General features: G+C 40.7%; 1 protein-coding gene across 1 annotated transcript; it reads left to right on the top strand.

Moving 5' to 3' along the window:
* The first annotated feature begins 808 nt into the window (after window positions 1–808).
* On the top strand, window positions 809–22,747 carry LOC148073888 (rho GTPase-activating protein 45-like). The gene is made up of 26 exons (XM_087797783.1): window positions 809–935; window positions 3,323–3,357; window positions 4,714–4,764; window positions 12,061–12,274; window positions 13,150–13,314; window positions 15,020–15,181; window positions 15,335–15,419; window positions 15,771–15,843; window positions 16,126–16,192; window positions 16,645–16,776; window positions 16,869–16,930; window positions 16,997–17,107; window positions 17,186–17,266; window positions 17,345–17,512; window positions 18,401–18,538; window positions 18,624–18,820; window positions 18,899–19,011; window positions 19,078–19,164; window positions 19,251–19,355; window positions 20,470–20,633; window positions 20,711–20,899; window positions 20,973–21,110; window positions 21,181–21,404; window positions 21,484–21,721; window positions 21,956–22,055; window positions 22,149–22,747. Exons 1-26 carry the CDS (start codon window positions 809–811, stop codon window positions 22,370–22,372), a joined length of 3,450 nt encoding a protein of 1,149 aa, XP_087653909.1. The 3' UTR covers window positions 22,373–22,747.
* Window positions 22,748–24,799: the final 2,052 nt, after the last annotated feature.

The raw sequence follows: 24,799 nt of genomic DNA, 5'->3' as shown, positions 1-24,799 counted from the left end.
TCCAACTATTTTAACGATTTAAGAACACCGGAGAGTACCATCTTTAAATGGCGAATAAATAATTAAATAACTAAAAAGTGACGGTTGATCCCAAAGTTAAAAAAAACAACTAAAGCACAACAGCTTCACTTCTACTAAAAACATAAGCACTGAAGTCTACCTGAACACTGGATTGAACAATCAAATAAGTTTTAATCTCATTGAACAAAATCCTGTTAGGTGTGATGTGTGATCTGTTTGACTACTTGATGAAGCCCAGTTACTGAAAAATATATTTTTTAAAGGGCACCAAATGACCAGAGCCTTGGTTTTAAAAGGTCCAATAAAAACACTGAACTTGGTGAGTTCAAGTGAAGGCTTTAGCTGCAGCTGCCTCTCTCAGTTTGAATGTTCACTCCAGGGTTCAGGCTGACTTCAGTGCTTGTGTTTTCAGTAGACATGGATGGCGCTGCTTCCTGCTCGCTCTCCTTGTTACTTTTTCTTTTTTTTTCGTTTGTCAGGGTATTACGGATGTTCATAGTAAAAACCAAAACAAATGATTGACTCTAAAAGCAACTGTAATCATTAATGTCAAACGATAACAATAACTGTAGTGGAACCTACTGACCACTTGAGGGCGCTGTTCTCTTGACATTGATGGATGTGTGTTGAGAGATCGGAGAAGATAATAAATGAACATATTGTAACGATCCTGTTTGTTCTGTACCTAAGGTTGCGTGATGACGTTTAAAAGGTGTGCGCATGCGCAGTTGTTGTTAGGAGCAACCGATCCGCCAGCGAGCACCGCGCGCATGAAAGCAGGAGGCTCATGGAAGCCGAGGGAGCGGTCGGGTTGTCGGAGGCCAGGGAAGGGAGTCCCGTGTCCGGGGCCGCAGCATCCGACGATGGGGACACCGTGGTGGGAGTGAGCTACGGGATGGACGCCGGAGGCATGGGTAGGCTTGTCGCTCCTCACGACACAAACCAGCCTCGACTAAACACACATTTTTACACACTAGCTGTGTGAGGGAAATATTGTTGAGTAATTGTGACTCCACTGTCTGCACTCATCTCGGCTAGCTGCTAAGCTAGCTGCTAAGCTAGCTGCTAAGCTAGCTGCTAAGCTAGCTGCTAAGCTAGCTGCTAAGCTAGCTGCTAAGCTAGCTGCTAAGCTAGCTGCTAAGCTAGCTGCTAAGCTAGCTGCTAAGCTAGCTGCTAAGCTAGCTGCTAAGCTAGCTGCTAAGCTAGCTGGAGGAGGACAGCAGGTTGTTTCCATCTGTGGATGTTCATGTTCACTCCCTCGGTACACATGATGGTTTCTATTTGCAGGCTCACTAGCGTCAAATTAAACGACTTTCTTGGAATTAAATGAGAAAAAAAATGTATATTCTAAATGAAGTATTTTATTTTTTACATTTACATGTATTCATCGTAATTCACATTCATATATCTTCATTATTAATATTCATATTCATATTAATTCAATTTTATACTGTCAACACCACAGCTAATACACAAAATCCTGAGCTTTGTTTACAATACTGGCAATACACGTTTTCTCATTCTGATTTGTAATGTATAACCATGTTGTATTGACATCAATTCACTTAAAGAGCCACTGATGTGTTAATTTAAGTGTGTCTTAAATTGATCTTAGACTCTATTGTACTCATCAGTATCAGTATACTACAAAAGTATCTTTTCTTGAAATCTTGAAATATTTACATTAGAAAATATGCTTAAGCCCCGCCCACTGAAAAAACGTTTTTCTGGAAACTTACTTTACAAATAAAGCATACTTACTTACTTATAACCACACCTACTCTGCTGTTATTGGTCAAGCTCTGAGGTTTGTCACCGGGCCTCATCAATCCGGGAAGTCTCCGACTCCAAGGGACTCGTTGTATAAACAAAGCAGGGCATGAGTACAGCCGGCTTGAGGAGGATTGATGGACATTATTAAGAGGAAGACAACATTTAAAAGAAGGAGTCAGGAGAGTTGGAGTTTGACATTAGTTTCCCATTAAAATGTAAATAACCAGCCCAATTCCACAAATTCCCCAATTGTGGGACACATTAAGGATCTCATACACATACATATAAATCTGAACTGTATTTTCAAAACTAGTGATGGGCTGATGAAGCTTCATGAAGCAGTGTCATTTGTTTAGAGGTCAGTAGATGGTGCCAACCTTTTGAAAATTATGTGACGTTTCATTAGAACACTTGCTCAAAACAAAGGAAAATACTACAGAGACCGCCATCTAGTGGGCTGTAAAATAATGAAGCTTCATCAAACATCACTATTCAAACCCATAGGTCATGCTGCTTTTTCCAATCTATAGTGCTTCTGAACACCCAAGAAAGACAAATATACAGCCTGTGTGACCTTATTAAAGGACGAGGCTCAGCAGAGGTGTGTATCTCTGATGCTAATAGGAAGTGTCAGGATGCTCAGTGTATCATAGTTTGTTGGAGATTTAAGACTGTGTCACACTACTGAGCATCAAATGTAACTAGAAAAGAGTGCATCTCCGGACGAAAATGCAGTGTGAATGCTAAGCAGCATTCACACAATTGGTAGTACCGGAAGTGGTAGTAGTGGAATTAGTAGAAGTGGAACTGGTAGTGGATGAAGTGGTTGGATTAGTAGTAGTGGAATTAGTAGTGGAAGTAGTAGCTGAAGTAGTAGTATTGGAAGTATTAGCGGAAGTAGTCGTGGAAGTAGTAGAGGAATTAGTAGTAGTGGAAGTAGTAGTTGAATTAGTAGTAGTTGATTTAGTAGTAGTGGAAATTAGTAGTAGTTGATTTAGTAGTAGTGGAATAAGTAGTATTTGAAGTAGTACTAGTTGAATTAGTAGTAGTTTAATTGGTAATAGTGGAAGTAGTTGTGGAAGTAGAAGTAGTGGAAGTAGTAGTGGTTGGAAGTATTAGTGAAATTAGAATTAGTGGAAGTAGTAGTGGAATTAGTAGTTGTGGAAGTAGTAGTAGTGGAATTAGTAGTGGAAGTAGTAGTAGTTGAATTAGTAGTTGTGGGAGTAGTAGTGAATGTAGTTGTGGAAGTAGTAGAGGAAGTATTAGTTGTGGAAGTAGTAGTAGTGGAATTAGTAGTAGTGGAATTAGTAGTAGAAGTAGTAGTGGAAGAAGTAGTAGAAGTAGTAGGTTACAGTGGAAGGAGTTGAAAGTTGAGTTGAAGAGTTTCCCCATTGAAATGAACGGGGAAAAAGGGTAGAAAAAGAGAAATAAAAGAAAGAATGGAAGAGATAAAAGATAACTTTTACACAGACTATACACAAACCATATCTACACAAAGAGAAAAACTTAAGTTTCATGTCACCTCCAGGTTTTGAACCCAGGACCTCAGTCACCAAGATCAAGGTTCATACCACTAGACCATCAAGCGATGGAACAAATGGACATTTCTTTTTAGATATATCTTTACAGTATTAAGCAATGGTTCCTGTTTTTGATTTTGTCTTTGAGTTCTTCATAGGTTCTAAAAACACTGTTGTCTCAGTGCATCAGTGAATCTGTGATCCATCGCAGGGTCTGGTTGAGGAAGTCATGTGTTCATTTATCCACGATTGCTTTCACCTGATCAATCGTGTCATCTTGGTCTTTGTTCAACAAGTAAACCTGGACGCTCTTGTTTTCATTCATCAACTGTTTACTTCTGCTCCAGGTTCTTCTAAAAGGAACTTTTTCCTGCTCCAGCCACACTGTACTTTATTATTCATCTGTTTTTACTTTCTCCACTGGAGTATTACTTCAATTGTAAAGTGTCTTCACATAACTTTGTTAAGATAACACACTTAAAATAAGGTAAGGTAAGGTAAAACTATTGATTTTTTAATTGTTTTTTACCAATAGCCAGCAATTTTTCATAAACAATAAAAAATAATACATAAAAAATAAAATAAGAAGAAGAACATAAAGAGAAGAACAAGATGACACAATCTAAGTCTAAAGATAAAGACAAAGAACATAGGTCAAAGAAAAACAACAAAGACAAAGGATACAAAGACTAACATGGAACAGAACATCAAGATACTCTCACTCCACTCCTGCCCCCGAACTCAGAATTGTACAATTTAATAGCCCGAGGGATGAATGAGTCCCTGAGTCTATTTGTTTTGCACCTGGGAAGGAGCATTCGTGCTTCATCTGCTTCTCTGCTCACTGATGACAGTGTTCAGAGGATGACTGTCATCATCCATGATGGACAGTAGTTTGTTCAATGATCTCCTCTCAGCAACTGTCACCAGTGAGTCCAGTTTCAACCACAGAGCCAGCCCTCCTGATCAACCTGTCCAACCTGTTGACACTCCTCTTGGACATTTCCACCCCAACACACCACAGCATAGAACAGGACACTGGCCACCACAGACTGCTAGAACATGCAGAGGAGCTTCTTGCAGATGTTAAATGATCGAAGCCTCCTCAGAAAGTACAGTCTACTCTGACCCTTCTTATATACAAATAATAAATAAATAAAATTATTATTATTATTATTAATTACTCTTAGTACTAGTACTTGTAGTACTACAAGTACTTGTGGTAGTATTAGACCCTGTAGTCCTGTAGACCTGATCTCTCGGGTACCGGGCGATTTCCACAAGCGATCGAGTCGGTCTGGAGTTCAGGTCAGGATGAGACGTGCAGTCGCGATCGCTCGGAACAACTCTGACGTCATCGGACGTCATCGATGTTTGATCGACATTCCTCTCGCGGCAGAGTATGACGACACATCAGCGCTGCCGTCTGTCCAGACCTCAACGAAAGGTGGTAAGATTTTTTCATTTCCTCGCTTTAATTCGGCTTTTACTACCGAGTTGAACTTCAGTGACAGCTGGTACCCACGTGACCGCTGTTCGCTTCAAAAGATCCCGCTCTGCGCGCCTGTCAGTGACGTGGCGTCGTCAGTGACGTCATCGGTGCTGAATGTGGGACTTTTTAATGTTCGCTCCATTACTAATAAATCCTTTATTCTTAATGATCTTTTCATAAGAGTTAATTTGGATTTATTATGTCTTTCTGAGACTTGGCAGAGAGAGGAAGAGTTTATTCATCTGAACGAACTCTGTCCAGTAGGGAGCGCTGTCCTGGGGAAGCCTTGCCTCTCTGGTCGTGGAGGAGGTCTTGCTACTGTTTTTAGGGAGAGTTGTTCTTGCAAAGTGATTCAGACACAGGAATTCACTTCTTTTGAATCTCAGATGATCTTGGTTGGTTCTACAAGACCTTTCTATTGTGTGTCAATCTACCGTCCGCCTGGTCCTGCGGCGATGTTCTTGAAAGACTTTAGTGACTTCTAATCTTCCATTATTCAAATGGAATCTGTCCTTATTCTTGGAGACTTTAATCTTCATGTTGATGACGTCACATCTTGTTCTGCTAAAGAACTTTTAACTTTAACTGAAGCCTTTAATTTTGAGCAACATGTTTCTGAACCCACTCATCAAAAAGGCCACATTTTAGACTTAGTTTTTACTCTTGCCCTGGCCATTTCTAATGTATCTGTACATGATGTCCATCTGAGTGATCATTCTCTTGTCTTGTTTAACCTGGACTTCATCCCTGAACCTAAGCCTTTGAAAGTTAGGTCTCAGAGGCGTGTCATCTCAGCCGATACTGCAGACAGTTTTTCTGCTATGTTTGACGCTCTTTCCTTTGATGACTGCCCAGACGTGGACAGTTTGATTCACTGTTTCACTGGTCATTGTGTTGAAATACTGGATCAAGTGGCACCTGTTAAATCGAACTTGAAAATTCAGAAAAAACGGTGCCCTTGGACAAATGAAGATCTCCTGAGTCTGAAGAGACTTTGTCGAAAGACTGAGCGTCTCTGGAAGTCCACTAAACTTGAGGTGCATCGACTTCACCTCAGGGATCTGATGACTTCTTACAATGAGATGGTAGAAACTGCTAGATCTGATTACATCAGAAAACTGGTAGCAGCAAATGGGAAAAACCCCAAAGTTTTGTTTGACACGATTAATTCTCTCGTGTCTCCTGCTCCTCAAATCACACCTGTCTTCTGTGAAGCTGACAGCAATGCCTTGTTGAGATTTTTCAACAAGGCATTGCTGTCTTTATTGGAACCCCTACTGTCTCTGAGCCCCTCTCCTCCTCTTGGTCCTCCTTCACTGCTGTATCTTTGGGTGATATTTCGGCACTAGTGAACAAGATGAAACCCTCCTCTTGCTCAGATGACGTCCTTCCTTGTAGGCTTTTTATCAAAGTATTTGATGTAATTGGCCCCTGGGTTACCAATATGGTGAACCTCTCCCTTTCCACAGGGGTTTTTCCCAATGCATTTAAACATGCCATTGTGGAGCCTCTGCTCAAAAAACCAGGCTTAGACCCAACTGACCTCAGTAATTTCAGGCCTATTTCTAAGCTCCCTTTCTTGTCCAAGATCTTGGATAAGGTGGTGTCTGAGCAGCTGTCTTTTTTCCTGGATCACAGCGACATCCATGAGAAGTTTCCGTCTGGCTTCCGTAAACATCACTCTAAGGAGACAGCTTTATTGAAAGTGTCCAGTGACATCATGATGTCGGCTGACTCTGGTAAATTCACTGTTCTGGTTCTCTTGGATCAGTCCTCAGCCTTTGACACAGTTGATCACCAGATCCTGCTGAGAAGACTGAGGGATGAAGTGGGACTGTCTGGGTCTGTGTTAGAATGGTTCTCATCTTACCTTTCTGGGCGCAGTTTTAGTGTATCTGCCAATCAAATGAGGTCTGAATCGGCAGATCTGTTGTGTGGAGTCCCTCAAGGTTCTGTTCTGGGTCCTTTATTGTTTTTGCTGTACTTGATTCCCCTCGGTAAAATCATTCAGAGATTTCCAGATGTTTCTTATCACATTTTTGCTGATGACATCCAGCTCTACTGCTCTTTTGATCGAACTGAGCCCCAGAGGCTGAACAGCTTAGTCAATTGTTTGCTAGAAATCAAACAATGGCTGAGTGAAAACACTCTACAGCTAAATGTGGACAAAACTGAAACACTGGTGATTGCTCCTGATGATAAGATTCCAGGGTTGAGTCAGTACTTGGGTGACTTAGGTCAGTCTGTCAAACTGAGCCTGAGAAACCTGGGTGTTGTATTTGATAAAGACATGTCTCTTGTTCGACATTGCAGAAAACTGACCAGAAACTGTTTCCTTCAACTGAGAAAAATCTCTAAACTTAGGAAAATGTTGTCGGAACATGATCTGGAGCTTGTAATCCATGCGTTTGTTTCTTCTCGTCTGGACTATTGCAACAGTTTGTTTTCATGTCTTAACAAGAAGGAGCTGTCTCGTCTGCAGTTGATTCAGAACTCTGCAGCGAGAATTCTGACTCGCTCAAGTAGAAGAACTCACATTTCTCCGGTCCTTAAAACTCTTCACTGGCTTCCACCCCAGCTCGGGCTCTGAGGTCTGTGGATCAGAATCTACTTATGGTTCCACGCACATGGCTAAGGACCAGAGGAGAGAAATCTTTTCAGGCTGTTGCTCCTAAGCTTTGGAACGATCTTCCTCTCTCTTTGCGCTTGATGGATCTACTGACTCCTTTAAGAAACATCTTAAGACGTTTCTATTTGTTCAGGCTTTTCCTTGAATTTCTCGAACTCCTGTGTTGTTCTCAGTATTATCTTGATCTTTAAAGTATGTACTTTTTTGAGTATTGTTTTGATTGTTTAAGCGCTTTGTGACCCTGGTCTCGAAAAGCGCTATATAAATAAATATTACTTACTTACTTACTTACTTACTATTACTACAAGTAGTTGTAGTATGAGTACTCGTCGAAGTAGTACTAGTATTCGTAGTACTTGTATAAGTACTAGTATTTGTACTACTCATGGTAGTACTAGTACGTGTAGTACTCGTAGTAGTACTAGTACTTGTATAAGTACTCGTAGTAGTACTAGTACTTGTAGTACTAGTGCTCATAGTAGTACTAGTATTAATCATGGTAGTAATTGTATTCGTGGTACTCTTAGTAGTACTAGTCATTTGTAGTACTCCTTGTAGTAATAGTATGTGTAGTACTCCTAGTAGTACTAGTATGTGTAGTAGTACTAGTATTCTTAGTAGTTGTAGTACTCGTAGTAGTTCTAGTATTTGTAGTAGTACTCGTACGTGTAGTTCTACTACGAGTGAAGGAGAAGAGGATTGAAGAAGTGGAGTAGTGAAGGAGTGGAGTAGTGGAGGAGTGAAGGAGTAGGGTTTTAATGAATAGAGTAGTGGAGGAGTGAAGGAGTAGAGGAGTGAAGGAGTAGAGGAGTAGAGGAGTGGAGGAGTGGAGGAGTGAAGGAGTGGAGGATTTAATGAGTAGAGTAGTGGAGGAATGAAGGAGTAGAGGATTTCATGAGTAGAGTAGTGGAGGAGTGAAGGAGTAGAGGATTTAATGAGTAGAGTAGTAGGGGAGTGAAGGAGTAGAGGATTTAATGAGTAGAGTAGTAGAGGATTTAATGAGTAGAGTAGTAGAGGAGTGAAGGAGTAGAGGATTTAATGAGTAGAGTAGTGGAGGAGTGGAGGAGTGAAGGAGTAGAGGATTAAATGAGTAGAGTAGTGGAGGAGTAGAGGATTTAATGAGTAGAGTAGTGGAGGAGTAGAGGAGTAGAGGATTTAATGAGTAGAGTAGTGGAGGAGTAGAAGAGTAGAGGATTTAATGAGTAGAGTAGTGGAGGAGTGGAGGATTTAATGAGTAGAGTAGTGGAGGAGTGAAGGAGTAGAGGATTTATGAGTAGAGTAGTGGAGGAGTAGAGGAGTTGAAGATTTAATGAGTAGAGTAGTAGAGGAGTGAAGGAGTAGAGGATTTAATGAGTAGAGTAGTAGAGGAGTGAAGGAGTAGAGTAGTAGAGGAGTGAAGGAGTAGAGTAGTAGAGGAGTGAAGGAGTAGAGGATTTAATGAGTAGAGTAGTAGAGGAGTGAAGGAGTAGAGTAGTAGAGGAGTGAAGGAGTAGAGGATTTAATGAGTAGAGTAGTAGAGGAGTGAAGGAGTAGAGGATTTAATGAGTAGAGTAGTAGAGGAGTGAAGGAGTAGAGGATTTAATGAGTAGAGTAGTAGAGGAGTGAAGGAGTAGAGGATTTAATGAGTAGAGTAGTAGAGGAGTAGAGGAGTAGAGGATTTAATGAGTAGAGTAGTAGAGGAGTGAAGGAGTAGAGTAGTAGAGGAGTGAAGGAGTAGAGGATTTAATGAGTAGAGTAGTAGAGGAGTAGAGGAGTAGAGGATTTAATGAGTAGAGTAGTGGAGGAGTGAAGGAGTAGAGGATTTAATGAGTAGAGTAGTAGAGGAGTGAAGGAGTAGAGTAGTAGAGGAGTGAAGGAGTAGAGGATTTAATGAGTAGAGTAGTAGAGGAGTGAAGGAGTAGAGTAGTAGAGGAGTGAAGGAGTAGAGGATTTAATGAGTAGAGTAGTAGAGGAGTGAAGGAGTAGAGGATTTAATGAGTAGAGTAGTAGAGGAGTGAAGGAGTAGAGGATTTAATGAGTAGAGTAGTAGAGGAGTGAAGGAGTAGAGGATTTAATGAGTAGAGTAGTAGAGGAGTGAAGGAGTAGAGGATTTAATGAGTAGAGTAGTAGAGGAGTGAAGGAGTAGAGGATTTAATGAGTAGAGTAGTAGAGGAGTAGTGGAGGCGTAGAGGATTTAATGAGTAGAGTAGTGGAGGAGTAGAGGAGTGGAGGAGTGAAGGAGTAGAGGATTTATGAGTAGAGTAGTGGAGGAGTAGAGGAGTAGAGGATTTAATGAGTAGAGTAGTAGAGGAGTGAAGGAGTAGAGGATTTAATGAGTAGAGTAGTAGAGGAGTGAAGGAGTAGAGGATTTAATGAGTAGAGTAGTAGAGGAGTGAAGGAGTAGAGGATTTAATGAGTAGAGTAGTAGAGGAGTGAAGGAGTAGAGGATTTAATGAGTAGAGTAGTAGAGGAGTGAAGGAGTAGAGGATTTAATGAGTAGAGTAGTAGAGGAGTAGAGGAGTAGAGGATTTAATGAGTAGAGTAGTAGAGGAGTGAAGGAGTAGAGGATTTAATGAGTAGAGTAGTAGAGGAGTGAAGGAGTAGAGGATTTAATGAGTAGAGTAGTAGAGGAGTGAAGGAGTAGAGGATTTAATGAGTAGAGTAGAGGAGTGAAGGAGTAGAGGATTTAATGAGTAGAGTAGTAGAGGAGTGAAGGAGTAGAGGATTTAATGAGTAGAGTAGTAGAGGAGTGAAGGAGTAGAGGATTTAATGAGTAGAGTAGTAGAGGAGTAGAGGATTTAATGAGTAGAGTAGTGGAGGCGTAGAGGATTTAATGAGTAGAGTAGTGGAGGAGTAGAGGAGTGGAGGAGTGAAGGAGTAGAGGATTTATGAGTAGAGTAGTGGAGGAGTAGAGGAGTAGAGGATTTAATGAGTAGAGTAGTAGAGGAGTGAAGGAGTAGAGGATTTAATGAGTAGAGTAGTAGAGGAGTGAAGGAGTAGAGGATTTAATGAGTAGAGTAGTAGAGGAGTGAAGGAGTAGAGGATTTAATGAGTAGAGTAGTAGAGGAGTGAAGGAGTAGAGGATTTAATGAGTAGAGTAGTAGAGGAGTGAAGGAGTAGAGGATTTAATGAGTAGAGTAGTAGAGGAGTGAAGGAGTAGAGGATTTAATGAGTAGAGTAGTAGAGGAGTAAAGGAGTAGAGGATTTAATGAGTAGAGTAGTAGAGGAGTGAAGGAGTAGAGGATTTAATGAGTAGAGTAGTAGAGGAGTGAAGGAGTAGAGGATTTAATGAGTAGAGTAGTAGAGGAGTGAAGGAGTAGAGGATTTAATGAGTAGAGTAGTAGAGGAGTGAAGGAGTAGAGGATTTAATGAGTAGAGTAGAGGAGTGAAGGAGTAGAGGATTTAATGAGTAGAGTAGTAGAGGAGTGAAGGAGTAGAGGATTTAATGAGTAGAGTAGTAGAGGAGTGAAGGAGTAGAGGATTTAATGAGTAGAGTAGTAGAGGAGTGAAGGAGTAGAGGATTTAATGAGTAGAGTAGTGGAGGAGTAGAGGAGAGTATAATTATTAGTATAACTATAAGTATAACTATAAGTATAAGTTTAACTTTAATTATAAGTACAACTATAAGTTTAACTATAATTATAACTATTAGTATAAGTGTAATTATAATTATAACTATAAGTTTAACTATAAGTTTGCTAATATTCATATTCACACTAAAGTGAAAATGGATTCGAGTGTGTTTGTTTGCCAAAGCTAGTTTTTCTCAAGCGTCATTGCTGGCTCTCGCTTCTTGGAACCAAGGCAGTCCCACAAATCCCACGCTGTTTAGTTCACCTTCTCAAGCAATGAATCATTTAAAAAACGACACTTGTATTGACACGTAAAAAGAATGTCCGTCATAATGTGTGTATCGAAGTGAGTTGAGAACAACTGTGAAGATACAAAGATATTTGGGATAATTGTTTATTGTAATTCAATATTTTGTTTTGAGTATGAGTTACACATTATTTGATAGAACATTGAAATTACATCTCATTAATCCAGGTCATGGTTATTCAAATGGTACAAAGATGAGTCAACTGGACTAAGATCCTGAAGAAACTTCTCGGATGAGAGTTCCTTTCATCTCCTTTATTGTGCCGCACATCAAAGGCGTTCCTTAAGCTTTTTACCTTTAATGCATCAAAGGTACGTCACGTGTGTGGAGAGAATGAACGACACTTGGAGATCTGTCTGTCCATTCTGGTGGTGCTCGTCCAAAAGTTGCAGCTCAAAGTTGTAATATTGTCCAGTGGTTTATTCTGCTTTAATCTAGTTTAAAAAATGCTTAAATTTTTAACTAGAGGTAGATTCAGACGTTTCTTCAAGAGTAAGAAAGTAAAGAAGGCAGAGACTGAAGTGGGAGATGACAACCAGCTTCAAGCAGGGATCCCACCAGTAAGACTTCACAAATTATTTTAGTTTAAATGTTTAAACAATGCGAGTCCAAATTGTTGTCCACAACTCTCGCAGGATCTTGTGTCATTTTTTTTTCTCCCACGTGTTTTACTTTTTTAGTCTTTCAACGACAGTGTTTGAGGACTTGAACCGGTGCTGCAACAGTATTCCTGTCAATAACCATGTGATCCTCCTCTTCCCTGCAGCTCTCGGTCCTCCAGGAGCAGTATCGCAGGGATGCTGGGGACTCCAGCCTCCCCTCCTCGCTGTCCTCCTCCTCGCTGATGCTGACCCCGAACTCTGCCGGGCTCCCGGACCCGACCCTGTCCTGCCCGGTCACCCCCAAGATGAACAGCGGACAGGCTCCTGCGACCACCATGAGGAGGCCGACCGCCTTGAGCAGACACGCCAGTGCTGCAGGTATAAAGTTTTACCTTACCTTACCTTACCTTACATCCTCTCACACTCATTTATAGCATACTGACTTTTACGTTCACTCGGGGGCCCACTCTTTATTAAGTGGATGTTGTCAGGGGCCATCACACCAATATAAAGGCGTGAAAAGTTTAAAATAAAGTCAACTTTTTTAATTTTTTTCAAATATTTCTTTTTATATTCACTAACTGGTATGTTTTATTTGAGGGCCAATAAATACTCACAAAACTGAAGGACAAAGTACAAAGGAAATGACACTGACACAGAATAAAGCAGTCGGTTGTCAGTTGGCCGCAGGCCCAGGTCTGATCTATATTGTGTTTACTACATCAACAATTCCAAGATGGCCTACATGTCCGAGTTCTCTAGTACTCTCTCTAGTAGTGTGCTCAACAATATTTTGTTTTCTTGCAAATATAGTTTATATTCAAACTCATTTTACATTTTCTTTGCAGTCTTTCTAAAAAAAATATATATATATTAAACTGACATTGTCATCGACTTGCATGACATAATTATTCTCAAACCAATCTTGATCTACTGCAGTAATCCTGAATATCCAAATAAATTTGCAACATTTTGTTATGAAATACACATTTCTTGAGTACAGTATGTATTTGATTGATATCCCTTTATTCTTCCCTCATTGGGGAAATTTGAATGGTTGCAACAAAAGATTAAACATACCGTACAAAAATTAACAATAACAACGAAGACATTAATAAATGAAATGATGATAAATATAAGGACAACAAATCTGATTTATAGGTCTCAGAAATATTTAAGTTTAGATTTAATTTGTTGATTGATTTCGGCTCCATCCTTCAGGTGTGTGTTAAGATTTGAGTTTTTATTGGCAGGGTTCCCTCTGCAGTCGTGGGTCATGAATGAAGTTCAGAGTAGAGGGGCTACAAGTCTCACCTCCTCCTCATCCTCGCCTGAGGGTCCGGAGAGCACCGTCATCGAAGTCGTGCAAGCTTTCGATGAGGCTGTGGAGAAGCTGAAGGATGTTGTACTGGCTGAAGGTAAGAGCAGCAACATTGACTTGATCATTTTGTCTGTAAAGGAGGAAAAGCTGAATCAAATCTTATCCTGATTTATCGCCTGTAACATAAAAACAAAACATTATTTTGCCCCTAAATGGTGCAACGCATGGATACAATACAAAAATGAGGGTCAAATTAATCCATAATGATTTTATTTGTTGTCCACCCAGGAGCTCAAGAAACGTCTGCTCTACTGTCCATCTTGGAATTAATGTTTTTAAATCTACTGTATCTAACATTCAACATTTGCTGGCCAGTGTGACCTCTTTGGATTCATGTTGTCCACAAATGTATAGTGAAGGAAACGTCACGTCTTTTTTAGTTCAGTTTTATAAATGTATTTAGTATATTTAATTATTTTAACCTCACTTGATTGTACGTCTTCAAAGTTATGTTATGATCAGTGTTTGGAATAAATGTGTACATTAAGTCATATTATTAATTTATTTTAAACCTTTACTGAGCCCAGCATTCTCAAATTATTATTATTATTATTATTATTGTTGTTATTGTTATTCATTAATTTTGGAAGAAGAAATAGTTTGCATCGATGATGTTTACTGGCTGTTTCTGCAGTCATGTGGTAGTTGATTTTTAATGTTTGTTTTTTAATCAAAATAGTTAATCAAACGTGATGAAAGTAATCAAGTGATTAAAGAACTTGATTCTTCACTTCCCTGTTAACTTGTTGTACTCGTCTAATGTCGACATCAGGCATATTTCTAAAGCAACCTGGACATACACCGTGTGTTTTCAGATTCCCTATCGATACCTCGTCTTTTTTTCTTTTCTTTTTTCTTTGTCACTCCAGTAAAGTGCAGCGTTTCCGCAGCAAACCATGAGTACTGAGCAGGAAGTTGACTTGTTTGCTGCAGTCCTCCTTCCAAACACCCATAGACCACACATTTGTAAAACTCATTTTAGTTTTGGACTCTTTTTATTAAATGTGAAACAGGTTACCATGAAATAGTCTTGTCCTCCAGTCATCTCGCGGCATCGTTGTCGTTCACCCTTAAAGGTGGGAAAAGGTTTGCTCAAGGACAACATTCTATATTTACCCTTTAGAAAAGCAGCATACAGCAACATGCTGGCTTCCATATAATTGGTCCACATGTTCAGTGCAGACTGTTGCCTACTTCAGGACCTGTTCTATTTCTTTATATGCAGTTGACACAGCAGCAGGTTCACAACAGAAAAAAGGAATAAACATGAAGTGCAAAAAAACAAGGGTAACAATGAAACAATATAAAATTGCTGACATTCCAATTGAATAAGTCGCCATATTGCCGTCTGAGGTACAAATGCATTATGGTCTGGTGGCGTGTTTGCTCTTCTGAGAGGAAATGACGTGAGAAGGAAGACAGATTGCAACATTAGACTAAAAAGAGAAGTAAGATGGCAAAGCCGTTTGCGCCACTTAAATTACAATGACATTTTGGAAAAAATGACACCAAGAATTCTTCCTTTAGAGGTTTTTCTTTCTTGCCCCTGTGAATAACTCACTCCTCTTTAAACACTTCCCTACGTGTTTGGCTTTGAACATCATTTTTTGGGGGCAAAAGTAGCACATTAAATTATTTATTTAAAAATATTTTTCTTCTGATTTGTGACAAGAACATTGTTTATATCAATGAAGCCGTCCTTCACTACATGGCCACTTAACCTACTTTCCTCCTGATATCAGGACCCTGGTGTCTCTTTTCGGGTCAGGAGAGTCGGCGTCCGGTTGCCCACGAGCGTCTCGGTGAGGTGCTCCGACTTCTGTGTCAAGTCATCAACACTTACCCTCTGCTCAACACCGTGGAGATCCTGACCGCCGCTGGCAAACTCATCTCAAAAGTCAAAGGTGTTTTGCTGGAAATACAATATCATAACAAAACAAAACAAATTCATTTTGACTCGTTCAAATATGCCTTTTTTAAAACCTTTTTATCGTGATAATATTCCATATTATTGTACTTAAAATAACAGGATCGTGTTGACCATTTCTTTGCCTCAGGTTTCCACTATGAAGCGAGCAACGATGGAGACAAACAAGACTTTGAGGAAGCTATTGAGACTATTGCAGTTGCTTTCAGCAGCAAGTAAGTCTCCTGAACATTATTCTTAAATGTTGTCCTAACATAATTAGCCAGTTCGCCTCGGGAGGAAGTGATCACGCAGTCGGTTGAGCTGTGCCCGTCATGTCTGCTTCCTCATTTTCTCTCCTTCACTCTTCCTGTGAGTTAGCATGTCCGCGTGCTAAGAATCAAGTCAATAATTCACTTTCTTGTTTGTAAACACAAACACAAATTGATTCTGGGCTAAACTTTTACTGTTCAAGACGATCATGAAGCTGTTCATTCAGAACATGTTACGGGTTTTGATTCAACCATTTTACCAGTTGTACTTAAGCATCAATACTTGACATTTTCATGTTACTGTGTCTCCTGTAGCGTGTCCGAGCTGCTGATGGGTGAGGTGGACAGCAGCACTCCCCTCTCTCTGCTGCCCACTGAGAAGTTCTGGGTGAGTTTGAACCCTCGTCGTGTCAATACCTCAATAAATATCTGATGATCTAAAATCACTGTCGAGACTTTTGTCAATAGTCAATGTATTCATATAACCGGTTCAACACCGTTTTCATTGACAAATGCAAGAGAGAAACTGATTCAAAGATGAAGTTATCCTAAAACAAAGTTTAATCTTTTGACCTGTTGTAATGACTGAGAATGATGTGAAGTTTTATTTTAACAACTTGAATCTGCTGATTTAAGGCTTGGCTCAGTTACTGATGTATCTTTTGTACAGTCCATGGAGAGCTTGTGCCTCACAGCTGGTGAAGGAGGCTCGTTCCAGGGTGACCTGCATGAGTTGGGTGAGTTTTCTGTTGTGGAATCACTTTCTCACACCATCTTTGATCAACGGTCTTATGTTGTTTCAGAAGCTACATTTTGCATCTTAGAGAAAACCTCACAAGTTCTGACTATTGATGTGTAACTTGAATTTAATCTTTTAACATTTCTTTATTTTTAAAGTTTAATACATTCATCAAACAGATGCATCAAATACTATGTTGTTTTTTGGGTATAATAATCTCTTGATATAAAAATGGTGCTTAATGCCTGTTGAGCAGTTTCTCATTCCATTGCATTACTAATGATTTTCTTAAAAATCAAGTGGAAGCAGCACTAGATTTGTAGAAGGGCCAATATATTTTATGGCATCAATACGAATGTACTTGTTTCACATGGTCTGTGATGATTCTGACATGTTCAATATTGTGAGTAGATGTATGTGTTTTTCTAAAAGAACATCTTTGATGTGCAGGCAGAGGCGAGGAGGTGGACGTGATCCTGCAGCGCAGTGAGGGAGGAGTTGAGTCTGCTTTACTTTACGCCAAAACCATCTCCAAGTACATGAAAGACCTAATAAGTTACGCTGAGGAGCGAACATCCCTAGGTAAGAGTCTGAAACCTCTTTTAAAGAAAAATGCATGTTTTTTTGTTCTTAATCATTTTAGCAAAGTTTATATTTTATCCTCATGTTCACAGAGATGGAATTTTCCAAAGGTCTCCAGAGATTGTACCAATCCTGCAAACACAGCATCACTCATGTAAGCTACACAAGTCATCAAACTTGGATCATTTCAGGACCCGATTAAAAGTGTATTTCTTTTTAGCCTCGCATGCCCCTCTTTTCCATCTACTCTCTGGCTCTTGAGCAAGACCAGGAGCAGAGCGTGGGCCTGCAGCAGGCCAACACCACCCTGCACACGCAGACCTTCATCCAGGTACTGATGATGTCACCTTATCACAAATTCAAAGCGATGTATGTCGTGTTTATTAACTTTTCTTTAATCGTTTCGCAGCCTCTAATTCAGCGCAAACATGAGCATGAGAAGAGGACGAAGGATATCAAAGAACACTGGGTCAGAGCCAAGAGGAAGCCTGTAAGAGTTATTTTACTGGGCATAAAACTTGTGATGTCATACAACGTTAAAGACGATGATGGTATTTTGCTGACTCAGATGAAGTGCGAGGCGAACCTGAGGAAGGCCAAACAAACCTACATGACGCGCTGCGAGGAGCACATGAAAGCCAAATGTGCTACCAGTCGAGCCGTGGAGGACAGAGGAGGGTCAACGGCCAAGTCAGTGGAGAAGAAGAAGCGTCTGGAGGAAAAAGCTCGGAACAAGGCTCGGACTTTTTCTTACTTACTTGGACTTTTCTTCTTAATTGCGAAACTTATCTAATTGAAATAAAACACAAAAACACTTACTTGGATCACATGACACGTCCAGAAATGTTCAATTGAAATTTTTTTTTTTTTGTATTAAGACAAAATGTTTTAACTATACAAGTAATTAAGACAAATAAGGTAAGGTAAGGTAAAACTTTATTGATCCTTACTAAATAATAATTTTAATAATAATAATATCTTAATATTAATTAATCTTAATAATAGAAATAATATCTTAAAATGATCGCTGGTTAGAAGACTTTTCTGTACTTGTCAGTTGAACGTAGTGCGTCATTTCCTCTACTAAATGAAAACTTTTTTTTATTGAATTGAGCCAGATATTGATCTAGCCATGGTTTAATTTAACATTTTAAATGTTCAAACTTTAAATTTTGTTTTAATGAAATGTTTTTCTTTCTAACCATTAAAATATTTATTGTTTTAATAATTCAGTAATGAAAAACGATATTCTATTTTTTATGTATAGCCTTTTAAATTAAATATAGTATATATAAATATATTGGTTTAATAGTGCCACGATTCTTTTATTGAATTAAAAAGGTTATGGATTAAAAAATATTTGATTTAATTATTTTACTAGAATATAAAACCATGCGTAAATAAAAGTAAATGTTTAAACATTAAAACATTTTTAATTAGAAATTTTAGAATAATTTTAATAAAGACACTCATTTTTAGGGTATATAAAACTAAATTTATATGAACAGAATTGAAATATTATAAATGTTAAGTTCAAGCATGTAATGAACACACAGTTCCGGAGTGTATTGTTTTTTCTCCACTCATTTAGATGCTACAATACTGAACAAACGTGTGTCTGCAGGCAGATGAGGCTGAGGCCACCTACAGGACGTGTATAGCTGACGCCACAGCTCAGATGATGGAGCTGGAGCACACAAAGGTGTCTGTGCTCCGACAGCTTCAGGACATCATCAAACAAAGTGACCAGACCCTCCGATCGGTCAGAACAAAACTCTGCACGTTGTTTTTTCTTCTTATCTTCTGCTGCCATATGTCAAGTACGTTTTTGTTTCGTCGTCTCACAGGCAACCATCTCCTACTACCAGCTCATGCACATGCAGACTGTGGCCTTGCCGGTTCACTACCAGACTCTGTGTGAGAGCAGTAAACTGTACGACCCTGGTCAGCAGTACGCCGCTCATGTGCGAGACCTGCAGCTTCCAGACCAGCCGGCCGTCAGCTACACATTTGAATCCTACTGTCCGTCCAGCGCTTTGTCACCGTAAGAGTTCAGCGTCAAGTAAACCCCCCCCCCCCCCCCCCCAAAGAGTCACATTGGTTAATTTGATCTGCCTTCCAGACACAACCAGAGACGGAGAAATGACAGCGTCACCTTGGAGCAGATGAACAACTCGGACAGATCCTCGACACACACGCCTGTAGAGCACAGAGACACAGAGCTGCAGCACAAGAGTGAGTGAAGCGTCTCCTCACCTCGTCTTCTGAGCGTCACAAAACTAATTTCCCTGATCTGGACAGGACAAGCACACAAGTCGTGGGGCTCAACAGTGAGTGATGACAGCGTCACAGGGGACTCTGGACTGGAGTCTCCCACCGCCAGCACGGGTACAAAGATGCATTTTAACTCTAAAATGAATCAGAATTCAGCTGTAGAGTTATTCAAGTGACGTCTTGGTTGCATTTCTTTCCAGCCAACATACGAAAAATGGCTCGGACGTCGTCCTCTGGAACCGTTTCACCGATTGAAGATGCAGATGAGAAGGAGGGGAACGTGGCCTCCTTTGAAGCCACCACCAGTAAGTTTGGTCCTTCATATCCATGTGTTGCAATGTTTTCGTGTCTTAGCAAACGCATCATCTCACCTTGTACCACTGTGAGCAACATCAGACGTACTTTCTTCAGGCCAGTAATGCATCCATTCTGTATTAAATTGAGATCATTATTGAAATATATCATAAACCATTATTATTATACGCGTACTAGCTAAAATATTATGATTTAATGATCAACTTCTCTATATTCAAATTATGATATTTTGTTGGATAGTCCACATCTTAAAGAAGAGATCGTGTCGGTCCATAATTGTTACCCAGGGAAAGTATTCATTCATCACATTACATTTTCCATTTAAATGAGCTGAAACCTCTGAACTGGCTGACTTTTAAATTGTTCAACAATAATTTGATGAATAAAATGATCAACTAGACACAAATAAATTGATCAACAAATGTGTATTTTAAACAATACAGAGTATAACCCTGATAATTAAAGATTAAAGGCAGCTGGAGCGTAGCTGACGCGCTGCTCTTAATTTGAAAGTCTGAAGTTTATTTCCTACTTCTAAATTACTTGTTGAATTTACTGTAAAATTAAGCGACGACACTCTGGATTAAAGTGCGACTCATGAGTATGGCGAAACCTGAACGATTATTAGCTTGATCGCTGTACGATGTCTGAACTGTTGTATTCAAATGTTGTTAAGCGCTTTGTGACCCTGGTCTGTGTGTTATGAATAGTTAGAGACGCCAAGACCTGTTTATGTTGCTTCTGATTGGTTAATATTGCGCGATGCCTTCTGCGATTGGCCAAAGTGTATTACCATTAAAACAAACGAGTATAAAATTGGTAAATATAAGCCTGTGGTGGGAGAATTGCTCAAAGCGTGACACTTGACAACTCTGGTTCCCGGTGGTCTTCAAACCGACTTGGACCCGCAAAAGCTACCAGACGCCTGCACCCCAAGTTTATAAAATGCACTGTCACCGCCTGATGAAAAATGTCATGGACAACCCCAAATCCGAGTTTAGAGCTTTCTTTTCAGTGCGCGACCAAAACATTTCTGGGTGCGGAGACCCGATCAGCTGTGTGGGTGTTTGATGAATGCATGACGTGTTGACGTTTGCTCCTCAGACATGAACGGCATGGACCCTGACGTGGTGGTGTCCACCGGACCTTTCCGTAACGTGGGCTTGTCTAAAGCAGCCAGAACCCACCGGCTGAGGAAGCTGAGGACGCCGGCCAAGTGTCGCGAGTGCGACAGCTACGTTTACTTCCAGGGCGCCGAGTGTGAGGAGGTAGGCCCTTCTCTGAAAGATGGATGTTTTTTTCATTGATTAGCAGTTTCTGGAGTAACACCCGCTCATGTCCTCAGTGCTTCCTGCCGTGTCACAAACGCTGTCTGGAAACTCTGGCCATCCTGTGCGGTCACAAGAAGCTGCAGGGTCGACTCCAGCTGTTCGGTCAGGAGTTCTCACAGGTGGCCAGCAATGGCAGCGACGGCGTCCCCTTTATTATCAGCAAATGCATCTCGGAGCTCGACAGACGAGCCCTTGAGTTGAAGGTGAGAGAGAACCCCTTGAATCAAATCCCCTCTTTATCTTCAATGATTATCACACTGTGTTTGTTGTTTACAGGGCCTTTACAGAATCAACGGAGTGAAGACGCGTGTGGAGAAACTGTGTCAGGCTTTTAAAAACGGCAAAGCGCTGGTGGATCTTTCGCAGTATTCCCCTCACGACATCAGCAACGTTGTGAAGCTCTACCTCCGACAGGTGCCGCTTTTCTAAACCTTATGTAGAGCTGCGGCTCATTTCACTCTCTGCTTCCACCTCGTCTTCCCAGCTGCCAGAGCCGATCATGCCGTTCCATCTGTACAACCGCCTGATGGGAGTGGCTAAAGAAAGTATGCAGAGTGGCGGAGTCGAGTCTGGGAGTTCTCTGGTGGATCGAGGTCCAAACACGGAGCCGGGGATTTTGGCTCTTGTGGATAAGCTGAAGTTGCTTTTAACAGAACTGCCCGAGGCCAACATTATGACGCTACGCTACTTTTTCCGTCACCTCGTCAGGTCTGTGTCACAGCCTTTTTTTCTGTACATGAATTTAAAACATTCGCACATCCATCATTTTAACTTTTGACACTTGTAGGATTGTTGAGCTGGAAGAGGACAACAAGATGAATCCCAACAGCTTGGGCATCGTGTTCGGACCCTCCCTGATGCGTCCGCGTCCGACCGGAGCCACAATATCTCTCTCCTCTCTGGTGGACTACCCCCACCAGGCCCGGATCATCGAGGCTCTGATCGTTTTCTACGCCTATATCTTCCAGTCCAAAACCTCCCAGCAGCTCAAAATCTGCCGATCGACTTCAGTCCGTGTGGAGCAGGTCAGACTGTCTTGTTAAAAGATCTCAGAAGTTCATTTCATTCCTGTAGCCCAAACTTGTACCAGTTTAAAATTTAGGAATTCTAATATTGGTTAATTTTTAATTGCAAAAGTTTGAGATGAATGGTGAAAGTTAGTGGAGCGAGAATAATCTTTAAAACATGCCAAAATGTTTTTTGTACTTTTTTTTTAACTACAAAGATGACACTCATTTGTTTTCATTTCATCACAACAGACTGATGAGACCGAGGACAAGAGGAGAAGCTTGGCAGATGAAGAGGAAGGAGGTAGAGAACAGAGGAGCAGTAACGCAGACAAACTGAACGAAGGATGTGGTACGTTTAAAAGAAAAATAATAAAAATGACCTGAAGACATTTTGACAGATATCTGGCCTGTTAAATAAATGTGTGGGTCATCTCTCCTTTAGGCACCTTCTCAGGGTCATGTGGCTCCAGCGAGATCCTGTCTGACTCCGAGCTGGATGAGGGCAGCCACAGGATGCTGATGAAGCAGGAAAGCCTGGCGAGTGTGGACGATGAGCTCAGCATTAGGGACAGTATGGACCTGTCCAACCAAACTGTCCAACCCGGACTTCTGATTTCTTTTTGGCCATTACATTACAAATCTACAACTACTAAAAGAGTTCATTAAACTTTGCACGTCCACTTACCGGCAAAAAAGACAAACATCTGGTCGGTTGGGTCATCGTTGTGGGCCACAAGTACGTTGAGTTTGGTGCGTCTGGGGTGGCCTTCACTTGGTTTGTCACCAAACTGAGTTTTGAACTCATCTAGCGTCTGATCTAACTCGTACTGGGTCACCAGGTAGCCTCTGTCGTGGCACAACTGGAGAGCAAAGAGAGCAATAAAGGCGTGAGAAAGATAGTAAACATCACACTAAATCACACAAATACTGTACTAATCGTTGATGAAACATTCTATAAAGCTTCAAATATACACTTTTTTTTTCGGAGAATAGAACGTATAATAACAGTGTTTCAATAATAAAACTGATCTTCAAGTTACATTCTGATTTACTGTCCTTATTGATGTGTTATCGTTAACCACTATGAAACTTAAAACATATGTGATACAATACATATGTTTATTCAAGGTTGACGAAAAATATATAAAATATAATCTCTTATTGTGTTAAAAAAAAAAAGAATCCATGGATTTAGGAACCGACGATCAATTTAATCAACATTTGTACGATCCTCAAAACTCTTGACTGGCTGCCATTTTCTTTCAGGAGCAACTTTAAAATTCTGGTTCTTACTTTCAGATCTATTCATGGTCAGACTCCTCCTTACATCACTGATCTGATCCAGCCTTACACCCCAGCTCGGGCTCTGAGGTCTGTGGATCAGAATCTACTTATGGTTCCACGCACACGGTTCAGGACCAGAGGAGAGAAATCCTTACCAGGCTGTTGCTCCTAAGCTTTGGAACAATCTTCCTCTCTGTGTTTGATGGATCTACTGACTCTTTTAAGAAACATCTTAAGACGTTTTTATTTGTTCAGGCTTTTCCTTGATTTTTCTGGAACTCCTGTTGTGTTATTAGTCTTATCTTGCCCTTTAAAGTATATACTTTATTGAATATTGTTTTGATTGTTTAAGTGCTTTGTGACCCTATATAAATACAAATTACTTACTTACTAATTACCACTGTGGGGAGCATGCGTTTCCACGAACTAACAGCAGAGGGAGCCACAGTTCCTCGGCGCCCCCTCCAGTCCTCCGTGGTCCAGGATAAGAGCAGCAGCAGCTCGAGGGCGACAGTCCACCTGAGAGGACTCGAGAGAGTTCGCGTTAAACTTGTGGTGTGAAGCACGAGCGGCGTTGGTTGTGGCCGAAACAATAACCTCTCTGTGAGAACCACAAATAAAGAAACAATAACCTCTCTGTGAGAACCACAAATAAAGAAACAATAACCTCTCTGTGAGAACCACAAATAAAGAAACAATATCAACAACCAGTGGCGGTTCTACACTGAATCCGGGCGAGCCTGCCTCCTTTCTTCTCTCACTCACAGCTGCTGCAGAGGCGCATTTTAATTGTTGTTATCGGCGGCTGCCCCGTTCGCCCGGAACCTAAAACCGCTACTGCGCAGACACACAGTGACACATGCGCACACCAGTGACATGCACACAAACGCATAACTACACATCACAAACAAACCTATAAAATGAATAAAAGAAAAAAGATGCGCACGCGCATACAAAAAAAACATGCGCACGCGCATACAAAAAAAACATGCGCACGCGCATACAAAAAAAACATGCGCACGCGCATACAAAAAAAACATGCGCACGCGCATACAAAAAAAAGATGCGCACGCGCATACAAAAAAAACATGCGCACGCGCATACAAAAAAAACATGCGCACGCGCATACAAAAAAAACATGCGCACGCGCATACATAAAAAACATGCGCACGCGCACACAAAAAAAACATGCGCACGCGCATACAAAAAAAACATGCGCACGCGCATACAAAAAAAACATGCGCACGCGCATACAAAAAAAAGATGCGCACGCGCATACAAAAAAAACATGCGCACGCGCATACAAAAAAAACATGCGCACGCGCATACAAAAAAAACATGCGCACGCGCATACAAAAAAAAGATGCGCACGCGCATACAAAAAAAACATGCGCACGCGCATACATAAAAAAGATGCGCACGCGCATACAAAAAAAAGATGCGCACGCGCATACATAAAAAAGATGCGCACGCGCATACAAAAAAAACATGCGCACGCGCATACAAAAAAAAGATGCGCACGCGCATACATAAAAAAGATGCCCACGTGCATACATAAAAAAGATGCCCACGCGCATACATAAAAAGGATACACCTCATACAGAGGCGCATTTTAATTTTTGTCATCAAGCGCTCGTGCCGCCCCCCGTATGTCGTGAAAAAATGCCCCGTTCGCTCGTACCTAAAACCGCTACTGATACAAGGTCATAAAGTGTCTGTTTCGAGCCTGTCAACTAGGTTGCCTGCAGGGATTTGTGGGATCCAGCAGGTATTCAGTGACAGTATCAATAGTGTTTTGAAACGCTTCTT

This window comes from Callionymus lyra, chromosome 8 (genome assembly GCF_982586985.1).
Source record: "Callionymus lyra chromosome 8, fCalLyr1.hap1.1, whole genome shotgun sequence".
Classification (NCBI taxonomy): Eukaryota; Metazoa; Chordata; class Actinopteri; order Syngnathiformes; family Callionymidae; genus Callionymus; species Callionymus lyra.
This window is presented reverse-complemented; position numbering and strand designations above follow the sequence as displayed.

Bases quoted from the DNA above. Each gene is read 5' to 3' on its own strand.
- LOC148073888 (XM_087797783.1), top strand. From the start codon at position 809: ATGGAAGCCGAGGGAGCGGTCGGGTTGTCGGAGGCCAGGGAAGGGAGT. The intron at 18,539-18,623 runs GTCAGAACAAAA...GTCGTCTCACAG, and splicing joins GTGACCAGACCCTCCGATCG to GCAACCATCTCCTACTACCA. The intron at 21,111-21,180 runs GTGCCGCTTTTC...TCGTCTTCCCAG, and splicing joins TGAAGCTCTACCTCCGACAG to CTGCCAGAGCCGATCATGCC.